The sequence below is a fragment of the Strongylocentrotus purpuratus genome, unplaced genomic scaffold (genome assembly GCF_000002235.5).
Source record: "Strongylocentrotus purpuratus isolate Spur 01 unplaced genomic scaffold, Spur_5.0 spur5_scaffold_2, whole genome shotgun sequence".
Taxonomy (NCBI): Eukaryota; Metazoa; Echinodermata; class Echinoidea; order Camarodonta; family Strongylocentrotidae; genus Strongylocentrotus; species Strongylocentrotus purpuratus.
In genome coordinates this window covers 27,958,403-27,974,238 of record NW_022145605.1, presented here as the reverse complement: position 1 = coordinate 27,974,238, position 15,836 = coordinate 27,958,403, and the positions used below count along the sequence as shown (strand labels likewise).

At 37.7% G+C, this 15,836-nt stretch overlaps 1 protein-coding gene across 1 annotated transcript; it reads right to left on the bottom strand.

The window, feature by feature from the left end:
- Positions 1 to 1,592: 1,592 nt before the first annotated feature.
- Positions 1,593 to 4,072, bottom strand: LOC115926536 (glutathione S-transferase theta-1-like). Its single transcript, XM_030991329.1, has 2 exons — positions 3,876 to 4,072; positions 1,593 to 2,287 (listed from the first exon to the last, which is right to left on the bottom strand). Exons 1-2 carry the CDS (start codon positions 4,026 to 4,028, stop codon positions 2,132 to 2,134), a joined length of 309 nt encoding a protein of 102 aa, XP_030847189.1. The 5' UTR covers positions 4,029 to 4,072; the 3' UTR covers positions 1,593 to 2,131.
- Between the last annotated feature and the right edge of the window lie 11,764 nt (positions 4,073 to 15,836).

The following is a 15,836-nucleotide window of genomic DNA, read 5'->3' as shown; positions in this document are numbered from 1 at the left end:
GCCATTCTGTTAAATGGGTTCGTGTCGTTAAGAATCCACTGCTTTCTGCTCCACAAAACGTCCACATGCGGAATCATTTATCAACTAAACTATTCAAATTTAGGAATGCTTCCTTCCCAGGTGTTTGTGTTGTTGAAGCATTTCATTCACCTGCTATCATTCTTTGTACTCCAATTGCCAGTACGCAAATTACATTTTGGTTTTATAGTTTCATGCGGAGTCGTTTATCAACTATATGTATTCAAATTTATGAATGCTTCCTTCCCAGGGGTGGTGTTTATGCATTTCATTCACCTGTTATTATTCTTTGCACTCCAATTATTGTTAGAATACAAAATGCATTTTGTTTTTATAGTTTCATTCAATAACTAAGTCAATAAAAGAGTATGTTCTGCACGATAAAAACAATGTGTGTCCCTATTGTACAATGTAATGTGTCTCCTCATTTTGTAATAGTTAATTTACCCATTCACATAATGGAACTACCTGCCCGGTAAAACCAGTGGCCCTTGACACCCGAGCACTTAACACCGTACATGGGAGTCAGTTTGTGGTCAACTTCTTTTATGAGACAAATCTAAGCAAACGTTTCCATATGTCTAATAAGGGACCTATCCCCTTTTCATTAATTCCCATTTTCAACTTCTCTTTTTAAACGTGCTCCTAATTTAAAATGAATATTAGGGCAATTTCTCCCAAAACTCGCTCGCTATACTCACTCGCATTGATTTCATAGATGATATAATTATGTTACTTATCAAAGGTCTTTTCAGTCTTCCGTTATGAGAATGTGAGTATAACCCCATCAGTATTGGATTTAATTATCTTTATAAGATGTAATTTTTTGCACTGCGACCTCACAAATCTTAACATTTTTCCTCGCTCGCATATGAATATTCAGACCATCATACCCAACTGCAAAGTATGATGCTTAAACAATATCTTGTTTGATGTACAAAGTGAAATAAATATTGAGAGCATCCCTGTTAATGTGACCACAATGTATTTGGGTACATACCAATGTCTAACAATTTGTAGTGAGCACTATTTTTTTTTTTTTTTTTTTTTTTTTGCTCCCGAAAATGTAAAAATCGCGCTGGCCGAAAAGTCGCTCATTGCGTTCTGGAATACTGAGGTGCTAAAGAAAATTGCGTGTTGATAAATTCGTGATAATATGCAACTCATACATACATTGTAATGAAGTGGTTATACAGCACACTAAATCCAAATGGACACCTGAATTTCTTGAGCGAATATAACTGTTGAATACATCTCTTATCCATCAGTGTTGCCCCTTACATTTTAATATTTGATGATGGAGTCTAGCTAATACAAACATCCACAATTATAGCATGAACCAATGTCATAAATAGATGCACCATTTCATAATAACCAGTACCATACATACAAGTACATGAAGATGGACCATTACCATGAGGCCATTTTCATAATTATATAGATGGACTGAAGCCTTTTATAGATCATACAAATATTCTTCCATGTTAATATGACAGCAAGACCCCAACAAAAAAAAGAATACACCAAAGAAAATATGTCTTACAAATATGGAATATGTAGATATACAAATTTGTTTTATAGATAATTAGAGCACACTTAATATGCTTACTCTCTACATCTTAGAAATCAGTAAATTGAATATCAGTCAAACCTCTCTCAAATCACAGCATCATAAGATTTCAACCTCAAAACTTTCAATGAGAAAAAAGAAACATAGTATTCTGGCCATTGTTATCTATTTGTCAAATGAAATATGAAATATAAAGGACCACAAAGTTTGGAAATTACAAGCTAATACTGTCAGCAGAAGCAAACTGCATGTATGTAAGAAAATCCAGCACACAAAATGGAAACCAAAACTGTTTAATGACAAGACTACAGGTCTACCATCATTTAAAATAAAATCAATAGGCATATCACCCACCAGATGGCAATGAAATCCATTTTTAATTGAATAAATCTGGCCACTTTTGTCCTTCCAACAAAAATCAATAAGCAGCTCAATAACAATAATAATAATTTTCCCTTTCATGAAATTGTCCACTTCTGTCATTCATATGAAAAGTAACCTGTGAAACACATGCACTTGTACCATCTACTTTTTTATAACAAATTACAGATTTTGTTTTGCTTTGGCGAGTCTGTAGATGAGTTGCGAGACATCGTCAAAGATCTCTGGTTGTACGTGCTCTCTCACTCTCCCTATCCACGCCTTCAGCTTTGGTCTTCTGTCTAGCGTGCCATAGCCGCAGGGTTCCACCTGTATAACCTGTTGGTTTGTGAAAAAGATTAAATATTTTAAGTTAAAGTCGAGTACTGGTCATGGAATTACACCATGAAAGAAACATTCTGGATGCAATTAAAAAAGGTTCATTATAGAGTATATTGAGATTTGTGATTATCAAAATGATAACTAATTATTGACGCAATTGCCTAAAGCCGCATGCAGTACACACAGGAATTTGCATATAGGACTACAAACACATTTGGCAATCAGTGGCAAGAAGGTTTGGTCCAAACAGTTCAGCTATTTCTTTTCATATTTTGAATATGAGGGCATTTGAAATGCAATCCTTTTCACTGGACATTTCTTTTGCTCTATTCTGTCAAACTGACATAACAGAATCAGCAATCTGGTAACTAATTTTGTTTCACCTTTAACGGAATTGAACATCAATATTCAACCTTTTCAGCAATGCAATTTCATATCCCAAACTCTATGTTTTCATGTGTCGGGATTAAGCCTATTTACATTAAAACAAAAAAATCATCAAATTTATTCAAGATATAACACGTAATTGTTTAAAATCACAATTTAATTACACAGAGGAAGAACCATGATATTATAATCTAAAGGTTTCGCATACCCCATCTGCCTCCATTATGCCCAATTTTTCTTTTAATGTAATTCAGATGAATCAGATACCTTATAGATGCACTGGAACATCTGTTGGGAGCCGTAAAGGTACATGTATTAGCACTGTGTTAGAAGATGCTTTTCTGGTTCTGAGAAGATGAATTATGCAGTTTGTGTTCTAGTCACTTTTTTATGTGCCATATAATTCTGCAAAGCTACAAGAAATACAGAATGACCTCCTTGTTTCTAATGATTATCGTACTAAGACGCAGAATAACTTAAATATACATTGTACATGTATATACCTCAATAATCTTTATACATTTGACAACCAAATTATTCATACCGCTTGCAATTTTGATGTATTTTTTCTTCTTCTTGTTACTCAAGAAAGAAAGCTGGACTGGCTGAATACTTTTGAGTGTAAGCTTTCATGTCACATTCTCAATTTATGTTTCTTGAGAATGTGACATGAAAGCTTACACTCAAAAGTATTCAGCCAATTGGGACAAGTTATTTATCACATACCGGTACTTGAAAACTTACAAAACAAGGTAAAGGTATGAATAATTTAGTTGTTGAAGGTATAGACCAGACTGGTCTATACCTTCAACAACTTCTGGTCATGCGATTGCATTGTGAAAGAAACGTTGTGGAATCGATCGGTAAGGTTGATCATCTAGCATATTAGTATTGGTGTATACTGCAAGGTTCCGGAATCATCAAAATGATAAGAAATTTGGCCCAGTCTTGGTAAAGTGATAAGCACTGTACACAGAAAGATGTATATGGTACTACCCTATATCTATTCAGTCCGGATATATATAATAATTTACCAAATCTATCAATAAGTAGGCGGTTTCCCGTCAAAATTTGTATCGTCACGTATGACGTATTAGTCAAAACATATTCTTTCACATGACTGGTAATAAGAGCTTCCATTTCCATTTTTTGAGAGGGGGGCGTTTCCAAAACTGGTCCATTTAAATCATCAAGGTACCTCGTTGACGCCAAACAGGTCTGCGATGCTGATATCATACCCACACAGGAAAGGTTTTTCCTGGAGGAAGTGCTTTTCTAAGTTGTCTAAGGTTTCTTCCATTCTCTGGATGTCTGGTGCAAGGGCCGCAGGGTCTGGTGGGGTGCCCGTCATCCGGGGGAAGATCACCTGTGAAAAGGAGGAGACCGGTAGGGTGTTATTTAACTTAAAGCCCCACTGTACTACTTGCAGCTACTTGCTCCCTCTATGTAGAAAACAATGCCTAATCAGTGTCCGTTGGTCCCTCATGATCCTCTTTTTCTTATGTTAATTGAGAGCTGAGTTGATGAGATAGCCACCTGTCAGTGACCTCCCTGGGTGGTCTAATACCTCCTAGCCATACTAGTAAAGACGGTCTTTAAAGGCATTATTACAACAAAAAAGTTGGAAAGAGACTAGAGATGGGAAAGAGCGAGGGAGAGAGAGAGAGGGGGGCAGGGAGAGGAAGAGGGTGTGGGAGAGAGGGAAAATAGAGACATAGGGTGAGAGAGGAGGGAGAATATTAAGAGTGAGAGAGGGAAAGTGCGATGGAGAGAGAGAGAGAGAGAAAGAGAGAGGGAGAGAGAGAGAGAGAGAGAGGGGGATAAGAGAAAGGGAATGAAAAACAAGACTTGTATAATGTTTTATACACATAAACATGATATATTAGGGAGAAAGAGACCAAGAGAGAGAGAGAGAGAGAGACAGAGCCAGACAGAGTAAAACAGAGATGCAGAATAAGGTGGAAACATGACAAACAAAAAGTTAGATGTACAAATCATTGATCATTGTATATACTTAGTTAATTAGCCCAAGCCCTCGATGTGAATTGTAATGTAAACCCTATTTGTAGGGGTTTGCATGTTATCTATCTTGTACAATATTAGATTTAGGAACTGGGTAAATATGAGTTGGTAGTACTTTTCAGTGCAGTACTTGATTCTGACCCTCTGGTCTTTGATACTACTGATACTTTACCTCAGTAGTTGATCGAAGGGGGGGGGGTGGTGGGGGGCACAGTCTGCCCATGCCCCTCCCCCACATTTTAAGCCCAATCAGGCATTCATAAGTACCCCCCAAAACCCATCCCCCAATCAATGATATAATTTCTATGATTTCCATAAAATACATGATCCAATGTGTTTATGGCTGTTTATTCAAATTGAATGCAATACAAAACAATCTGTTACAATTCACTGAAATTGCACGCAATTTGATGTTTGACTCACTTCTGCGCAAAATACATTATATACACGAGCTCTCATATTGAAATGCTGCCAATCCAAATATTCATTGATCCTTGACCTCTGCTGAAGGCTTTTGGGAAACCAGTGATCCGCACAGTCAAACTTTTCATGAAGATACTTTGTGATGGTTGCACTTTGCGAGTCGGGAATATGTGAAGATAAGCAGAAAGATGAATGGAATATGCATTATATATTGCATTTCAACTTTGTGGTCAAGAGTATTATGGGTGACCCCACACTTTCATATCAAGGTGTTTATTAACTGATGGAAGTTTGAACACAAAGCAATCGTCTCTAAAGCACTTGTCTATAGGGTTCTTCGAACAATCCTTGGAAAATGTGCGCTTATCTGTACAGAACTTGGACTAACCTCTTTCCAAAAGACCTTTGCAACAGTGATTCTGGTGTTCATGTTTTGCCAGGCGAGATACTCATCGACGTTGGCCCTAGATGGGCAGGGGCGTCTCCAAAGGGGGGGGGGGGCTGTGGGGTGCGACACGCCTCCTCTTGGAACTACGCTTGACCTTCAACTCAGATGGCGGTCATTTTGGATTTGCCCAAGATGGCAGTCCCAGAGAGCGCCCTTCTTGGCGTCCGGCAGAAATCGTAATAGTATGGTATATTTAACTATTGTTTAATTGTGATAGTCCATTGTTCACAGAAATAAAAGAATTGTTCACTTTTGCGCTAATGCATTGATCAAAGAATGAATAAATTGTTGGAAATTACATCGATTTTTACACTATTGCAATACTGCATTGTTCAGATAACGCACAAAATGGTTCTGAATTCCGTTTATAACAATTTTTTCCATTCTGTGAACCTGTAATATTCAGAGCAGGAAAAAATTATTTCGAATTGCATCAATCAGAGATTTTGGCATCAAATAAAATCTTTGGAGTGCTGATCAATTCATTGAAAATAATCTACAAAAACTGCACAAAACTGCAGAAAATTGATCACAATTTGTAGCTTTTAGTCTAACAGGATTTCGGTTTATCCCAAGCAGCCTCAGTACCTTACACAGTAGTAATTTCAGACAGGTTTTTTTTTTTTGCACCATGATCAAAATAAAAACCATCTGAATAATCCAATCACATTATCTAAACCATAAATAATCAAAGATTGGCTATTGGACTATCAAGAAAAAACAAACATGTTATAGTATTTCATTTTGTAGTACTCATATGAATTCTTACCTAACACAAACAATGCTGAAACATGTAAAACAATGGCTTAGGCCCTTGTGTGAATTTCATTTTAAAGAGCTGCTTTAAAGAGCAATCTAACCCTAGTAATAACGAGATTTACAGAATGGCAAAAGTTTAAAATGAAGCAGATCGATAATGAGAAAGTTATGAATGTTTTAAATATGAGATATGAGGTTCCCACGTGTCCTGTTTTGTGAGGGTGTCCACATTGAAATTTTTAAGGACTGTATGTGTGGGCCCCCATCAAATTTGGGGGACTAAAATTTTGGGTGCACATGTGTCTCCGGCACCTGGCAGTGTTGTTGATCCATACCTCTCTGTGAGTTTGAACTCTCCGTCTTGCATAGCCGGAATCTTCATCATTGGACTGACGGCTGCATACTCCTTGGATTGGTGCTCACCTAAAAGGTCAAAGGTTACAAAGCAGGGCATGGCAATGAACAAAAGATAACAGAATAAAGAGATGGAAATTCTTTCCTTTTTGAATACAGACCTCTTTACAGAGTATTACAGAGTATTACAGGTGGACCACTACACCGGGGTTTCCCCCTACTCTTATACAAATAGTGCAGTAGGTTCTTAACGTGCAAAGGTAGTGACTCTTCTCTACACGGGGCCTCCATTTAACGTCCTATCCGAGGGATGGAGTGTTTTCCACTTAACATTAAAGGTAAATAATAATACAAAGCTTTGGACAATTTTGAAAATTGAGTGTATAGTGATTCTTTACAATTTTGATATATTTGGATGTCCCTGTGGATGTCGTATAAAAACTAGAAAATTTAGACCCTAAAACACTTCTGCTTTCGAGAAAAATTGAATATAAAAATTTTCGGGAGCAAAATAATAAAGCTGAGTCGTTGCGAATTTTTGGGCCCGATTTTAACCCCCCCCCCCCCCTCCCACCCTCTTGAAAAAATCCTGCGTACGCCACTGGCCAGGATAGTAATGCAGCTATGTGTGCCATGGCCCGATGGGCCCGAGGGCAGGCCCATGTCTTTCAATCGACATTCAGCAGAACCCCTCGATACACGCCCCCCGAACTCTGGCAGAGAAATAGATAGAATTAGTACGTGCACTTCTCCCCCCCCCCTTCCACAGGGTTCTTTATTTTCAAAACAAATTCCATCATATACAGCATATCCATATATCATATACTAATAATTAAAGAAATAATTTCCCTACATAATGGCTTGACACAGATAATAACCATAATAACTTTTATGACAAAATTAGTACTTTAAATATATAATTAAAAAAATACCAAACATAAAATACATGATCATGTTTATGTTAGCACATTTCAAACACTCTCAAAATATTTTCTAAAGTGAAACCATTTCTTTTTCAATTTATTCTCTCTGAGATTTGCTTGGTATATATATTTTTTCATTTCATAATAACGTTTTACAGCTGATAAAATTATATCAAATGATGGTAGTTGATTTCGTAATTTAGCTGAAAATATCTCTTGTCTTACAACCATCAGAACACAGTTGAGTGCATTTTTATTGCTACCGCAAAATCCAAACAATTTATTTTGATTTGTAAGTTTGATCCTTTCCCCCGTATCACGAAATATCCAGAACTCTAACTTCGACCATACTTTGTTAGAATAGTTACAAAAGCAAAAAAACGTGCACTTACTTTTTCGTATGGCTATTGGACATGGAGTGTATGGGATCTTGTTTGCTCTCACAAACATCAACACCGACCTCGCAGGCTGCGACAGTACGTCGTAGAATATTTTAACAGACATTTTGCAACTTATTTAGGCATTAAATGGTAGAAATAACGATGCTTTTTACTGGCAGGTGATAACCTTCCTAAATCTACACAAACCTTTAAACTATGCCTCCAAAAAAAAAAACCGTGCATCAATTTAAAATGCACATGACACCCCCTCTAGACGTTAGTGCGATGTCTGGACACCAATTATTCTGAGATTTGTTACGCCAGTACGTAAGTACAACGCGCGTGCGCGGCGTGCACCATAATGCATTGATATGCATTCACGATATCGCGCGCATGAAGAATATCGCTAATATTTTTTCTGAGAACGAGACCGCAGCAGACAAAATAATGAAGTTGAAATTATTTTTAGTGGATGTTCACCCCGTGAACACCTTTATACGCCACATTTCAAATCACATAGCGAGATACCAAAACGGTCTTCCATTAGAATAAAAATAGAAATATAAACAGAAATTGAATTAGTAATAGAAATAGAAATTATAGAAATAGATAAATAAGTAAAATACAAATAAGAAATAGAAATTGATTTTGTATTTCTTGTTTTAGAATGGCTAAAAGTTTATTGCACTTTTACGTCTGAGCGCGTGCAGGAGCAAGGCTGCAAGGTTGCATTTTACGCATCTTGATTGGCTGACATTTATTTCTCTCCTATTATGACATCACAATCAATGAAACCGTACACACACCAATGCGTTGTGATTGGCTGAAAGGATTTCTCGCACTTTCATTATGACATCACAATCAGCTCAAAAGACATGATTGCGCAGATACTTGTTTAAGCGTCGTGATTGGCTGAAAGTTTCATTGCCCTTTTGTGACATCACAATCACAGTTACTACGATCGCAATAAGTAAACAATTAAACATACAATTTAAAATGCTAGCTAGGAGCCGTCCAACCAACAATAAGGCCAACCAGAGACTATTTATCGACACTTTATGTGGACGTCTTTTTCCTAGCTACAAAGGTGAGGAATGTGAGGGGTCGTAAGTATATAGTTAGTAATACTATTTTGTTACGGTACATCTTGTAACTGCAATGAGCATGGAACCAGTGCCCTATAATTATGCTAAACGCAAAATTTCTTTGAATTGATTCATCTATCATACAACATATTAATAATAATAATAATAATAATAATAATAGCCTAATAGTCCAATCCAAATTTTATTAAACCGAAACGGAAATTCTTTTTGCCCGATTGATCGTGAGCCCGGCAGCCACTGAGCAGCGCCAGATCGATGTTGCTCTATCCCTTATTGTTGAACATTTAAATTATTCATGCTAACATAATTTGAGTTGTAATATCATGCAACCACTGTCTACAAGCCTTATGTAATATTGCGTCCACTCTGGACTACAAAAGAGTTTGGCAAAGAGAGCATTTTAAACATAATGGATAAACGCAAATTTACTGTGGCATAGTCAGAATTAAGGCAGCCGGCGGAAACGCCCCCATCACCCCCCCCCCCCCCCCCCAGCCCCTCCGTTTGAAGGCCATGGCCACTGAATGTAAGAGGATTACAGTTTTGATCTTTTGTCAAAGTTTTATGATAAGAAGCCATTTTTTGTTATGCCGTTCTTATCCATCTTCATCAGTATTGTTTTTCGGAATACGAATCTATACGTATTTAATATGTGTTTCCCTCAGGAGTTCATAAACTTGGCGAATGAGATGGATCCTCAAGATGAGATAGCTCTTCCAGAGAATGCGCTCCAGCACATCAGATCAACATGGAAGGAGATGGGCTCTCGGTGTGAAAAGGTCGAGTCTTCTTGGAAAGAAAAGGTCATCCAATTGACCTCTGACCTGACTGCTGCGCGGACCTACATTCAGGTGAGATTGAATATAAAAATTAAGGTGAAGGAATCAATGGAAATATAATATTTTGATGGAGATCATTCCACACCAACAAGGGGCACTGCTTTGCCCCTGTAATCAAAAGCTTGGTGCCTATAGCTTGATTGCAATGACTTTCGCAAAATCAATCTACAGCAATTTGAATAGCCTTGTCTATATTACTTATATTGAAATATATATTGAACGTTACAATTATTACGTCATCTAAACATGATTTCTACTGGATAAAATAAAGGATATATTCCCTTGAGTTAATTTCCCGAAAGTCTTTGCGATGGTGTCATATAAATACTGGACCTTTACAATATACTATAAGAATGTGATAGTTGGGAATAAATGGACATATGATTACTTCGCAAGGAATTGACCTTCACATATTTCTCATCTAATCACTTTCATTCCCCGAGCAAAGTCATCACTCTAACTTTCAAAGCACTTCATCAACTCTGTCCCAGCTACATATCTGAACTTGTTACACCTTACATACCCACTCGATCCCCCCGCTCTGCATCTCAACACCTAATTGAACCCACGAAAGACAGGACCAAGTCATACGGATCCAGAAAATTCTCATCTGCAGCTTCGCATCTCTGGAACTCTCTCCCCACTACTTTCCGAACCATCACAGACTTAGCTTTCTTTCAATCTCAACTAAAAACCTACCTGTTTAAAAACGCTTTCTAATGTCATTTAAACTGTATTATTGTATTCCTCAAGATTTAATTACATTACTGTACTCTTATATAATTTTCCTTCATTTCTGTGTTATGGATGTATATAATGTTTGATTATTATTAATCTTTTCCTTATTTTGATATATATCTTTAGTTCATGAATTAGTTGTTATGTGTAATTTTGTTGTATTAATATTGTAAAGCGCATTGCTATTTTCTTCGAAGATTAAATGCGCTATATAAGTCTAGGTTATTATTATTATTATTATTATTATTATTATTATTATTATTATTCATTTATTCACTCATTCATAAATCTATTCGAATTCCTACAGACTGTGGAAGCAGAGCTCCTTCATGTCCAAGAATCTCAGACCAATTGTTGGCCCAATATTATCAAACGACGGTGGTTTCCGAGGAGAAAGAAGAGCAAAGTTGTTCCAAATCAGGTAGGAATATTAAAAGCGATATTTTGAATTGTGCTTCTACCTCTCTGGAACTTATCAGACATTCCCCAAACACATTCCAGAGTTAAAACTGCAATAACACCAGCTAAGACTATTTCAACCGTAGTTGCTTATCATGCTTATAATTAATTCTGTCAAAGGTATGTTCTGAACTGTCATTTATGTAATCTCCAAGCATTATCTCCTTATTGTATAACATGACGCAAGAGTGTTATGATTTGTTTTTTCAACAAGCCCCGAAACGACCCAAGCAGCAAGATGCTTCATAAGACAAACGCAAATTATGATATATTTCAATACGATTAAAATGGTTGAATAAAGGCGAAAAGACTTACTCCCCGTCTTGCATATTACGCCAAGATATAATTTTATCAAAAGAAGGCAGGTCACATTTTTAGCAAACAACTGTGGTGTATCGTGTGACTTTAAGCTTTTTAGACTTTTCCTTATTATATATATATTAAATCGTATCGATCCCGAATCCGACCGCTGAAGAGGATTGTCAGGTCAAAACGTATAACCCCAAAGTGCATAGGGAATTATATGTCATAATGGGGAAAACGTTTGGAAAGGATAAAGACAAATTCTGTTCACGAAAATAATCGTCTTTTTTTCGCTGCAGGGTGAGAGATCAGGTAAATCCGAACAGACTAAAGAACTCGTGGAGAAATCTAACCTTACGAACCAACTTGAGAATCTCTCGAACGCAGGAGGAACATCCCCAAAGGGAGTTGATCGTACTGAAGATTTTCAGTGTACTCTGACGAAAGTCAGAGGGTTAGAATACGATTGTCAAAGGCTGCAGGAAAAAAACCAGGGACTACGTGATCTAATCGAAAAGTAAGTCATTACTGAAAGGAAAGTGCCCTACATGAATAAATAAATGAACAAATCAATGAATAATAAATCAATAGTTAAATCGATGAATAGGGGGATTAATAGGTACATGATAACGAGCAATCGAATTGTAATTTCTGATAAATATATTAATGTTTCATAAACGAAGATCTTCATTTTCTTCTTCAGTGTAACAAATAGGCTAAAAGCAAATATATGTATTGACACAATGCTCTCATAATTTGCTTAACATAAAAAGAGATGCCCACAAAGAGTCTATCCTGGCCATTGGATGTGATCAAAGATCAGTATATCGTCGTTAAAGAAGATGCAGAGACTATATTTCCAGTTCGGTAATCTATGAAAAGTAATTGGCTCCCGTATACGAGCCAATTAGGAAATGAATTAACTCAGCAGTCAATTTGTTTAAGTGTTATCTAAAAACAAACAAATGGAAACTAAATTTATAATGCTCCCATTGGTTTGTTATTTTTTTGTATAGCTTAGGAGCGCATCTTGGCAATGCGCAAGGTCCAATTCTTGATGTCAGGACCACTGCGGATGTAGCCGTAATCGCCACACTTGGATCTAACCCATGTGCATCGCTCAGCATGCATGATGTCATCACTTTCCATGCCACATCCATTCTTGATAACGACTTTAAGTTTAAGGAGATTGGGCGGGGAGCCTTTGGACGTGTGCTGCTTGCCCGACTTACAGCCAGCTCGGACACCGTTGCCATCAAGGAGCCTTTTATCCCACCATACTTCTCTCCACCTAAGATTGAGACTGAGAGAAGAGCCAACTTCGGTCAGTTCACGAAGGAAGCTGTGGTCTCAGAGTTCCTCTCCAAGAGCAACCACTTTCCCAAACTCTACGGTACTCTGGTGCTTGATGAGAACATGTGCATTGTTCAAGAATTCATCGGAGACAAGAAGACAGGGAAGGTCTTCCCTTTGCTCAACATCATGGAGAGCAACCCCAGCCCGTTCCTGTCTCCTCCCAGCTTGCTAGATATCGCTGATGATGTCCTGGAAGGCATACACTTCATGCACTCCAACGGCTTGCTTCACAACGACATCAAGGCTGATAACGTTCTCCTGGAGCTTCGTAACGAGAGATGGCAAGGGTGCATCATAGACCTAGGTCTCGTCAGCACCATCGCCTCTCCACCACATGTAACCATCAAGCGATCGGTCATGGAAGACCATAAGAAGCTTAGTGGGAACGTCTACGTCGCACCCGAGGTCGTCGATGACGGAACAACCTTGTCCAAGGCCAGTGACATCTATTCTGTAGGAGTCCTGCTGGTGTTCATCGGCCGAGCCGCTCGACTTCAAGGCTTGATCGCCATTGGGGAGTCTTGCTCTCAGAAGGCACCCATGCTTCGCCCACGGTCGCTAAAGGATGTGATTCCAAAAGTTCGAGCTCTGCAGGAGCAACTCGCACACGAAAGCAATTCCGGAAATTAAACTGACCATAGTTAACCACCTACGTCCAGCACCACTTTGTACAGGCTGTTGGGAGATATCTTTCTCCAGACATTCTGCTGCTCGTGTATATCGAGATGTCTGCTGTGAGAAAGGTTCAGCTCTGAAATTTTCATTTCTTCATCCTCGTTTTTGGAACCATACTTATCAGAAGCTGATTTCACGCCTCTACAAGTTGTAGAAAGATGGTCAACTGCTTGAGTTTTTACTTTATGTTTCTCAGTTGGTGACTGCATGGCTTATATAGACTCAGGTATAGCTTATGAAAGTGTGTGGAGGGCAGATCACGACGAAGAGTGGGGGGGGGGGGGGGGGGGGTGAACATGGCAACAACATTAATGTACAGCTAGAGATGGATATATCACCGACTGATGTAACATTAATCAGAAGTCAAACACTGAACGGATGTCTTACAGAAAGAAGGAGAGAGAGAGAGAGAGAGAACATTCAGAAAGTGGGGGAACAGACAGCGAAACAAACCATAAGTCGTCAGTTTTCGGCGATGATTCGTCATCAAAAATACATTTAAAAAAAATTAATATTGGGTACACCTAGTACGAACTGTATGTAACTATTTACGATTTCGAATTATACTTTAACGTATCAAAAAGAATTGGGAATATCTTATCTGAAAAAATTTGTATCGTAACAGAAAATGATAAAATCGCTTGATATCAAACAAATCGTCGAGGACACACGCCGAGTGTACTCTCGTTTTGAAAACTAGTGATGAAATTAAATTGTATGTATATGATCAATCAATTTGTTGTTGTATTCGAGAGTCTGAATTAGATGATCAATTACCAAATGGAATGTGCAACCTGTCCGACGTCTCGTGACCGAATATTCCTAAACAAATAACAATTATATTTTAGTATATATTCATCATACTGGAACCTAAAATCTGCAGTTTGATAGTAAACAGTCTAATTAAACTCAAAATTGTTGTTTACTACATTTAAAAAAAAAATTGTTTTTGTACTTTTATTCTTGCATTATATTGTATGTGCATCTGAATACATGATGAGTAAATGCAGAAGCGGATCTAGAGGGGGGGGGGGGGGGTTGGGGGGGTTGCAACCCCCCCCCCAAAAAAAAAAATCCGGGGACCATTTTTTCAAATCTTATCTTTTTTTTAAAACTTGTAATTTTATTTTATTCTATTTCTACACCTGTATGTATTTATTTCATTTATTATTATTATTATTATTATTATTATTATTATTATTATTATTTCTTTTTGGGGGAGGGGGGGGGGTTGGGCGAACAAATGTCACAGAGTCCCTTGCCCCCCCCCCCCCCATCAGCTTTTTTGAGGACACGGGCCACCGCCGAAGTGACAAGCTAGGCCAGCGTTGCCGATTCTCATCCCCAAAATCCCCACATTAAAAAAAAAATAAAAATTGGGGGATTGTTGAAGTCTTTGGGGATGAAAAATAAATATTTGGGAATGAAAATAATATTGAGTTTTATGAAAAACGAATTTGGGGATTTTCTGTCAAAATTTGGCAACTTTGGGGATATTTTAAGTGTCGTTTGGGTGGGGATTTTGTGAAGATTTAACCTGGCAACGCACGCTGAGCTGGGCTGCTCATTTCCTGGATTACTTGTTCAAGTTGCTCACTTTTTTATCAGTCTGGTCTGAGTGTAGTGACAAGCAGTATGGAAGCAAACAGGGCAAAGAAGTTGCGGCAATCCAGTCTCGCATCTTTTTTTACTGGAAGGTATGTTTGAATCATGCAAAAAAGTTGGCATACAGGGTAAATTACCATACATGGGGGTGTAATACGGACGTGTTCATGCACTGCTTTTTATGGTCTCCATTGTGTTAATAGATGCCAGGAAAACATCACTTACGGGGTTCAAATAAACACCCCAAAAAAAATCGGCTCGCCGCTTCGCGGCTCGTGGACGATGCTCTGCATCGTCATTATTGGTCAACCGTCCCCTTAGCAAAAAGCTAGATCCGCCCCTGAAATGTAATCATATCTTTTTACATCAGTTTGTTCAGAGTTCATGATAAGGTTCCAGTGCACATTATTTTATTAATTCAGAACCTGACCTACTTGTCAACAACTAACTGAATCATTTATCATGGTTTAAACAAGCCTCGTGAAATGGGGGCCAATCACTCATTCTGTTTTTTTTTTCGTACGAATGACTCTTGTCACGATTTTTTTATTTTTATAAACGGGGATTAAGATAATTATAACGTTAAAACTAAATCTATTAGAATGAGCTTTTCAAATTACCTACAATATTTACAAGATAACCGAATTCAACAAAATGATTTGTAAAGAGATATAATGTGCCCCCCCCCCCCCCAATTTTTATTAAGAGCAATTTCGGCGCATGCATGTTTTTTATTATGGTTTCTGAAATAAAGATAATATGCATTCAT

Excerpts from the sequence above, each read along its gene's own strand:
- LOC115926536 (XM_030991329.1), bottom strand. The coding sequence starts at position 4,028 with ATGACGGGCACCCCACCAGACCCTGCGGCCCTTGCACCAGACATCCAG. Across the intron at positions 2,288-3,875 it reads ACCTGTTTGGCGTCAACGAG|GTTATACAGGTGGAACCCTG; the intron begins GTACCTTGATGA and ends ACAAACCAACAG.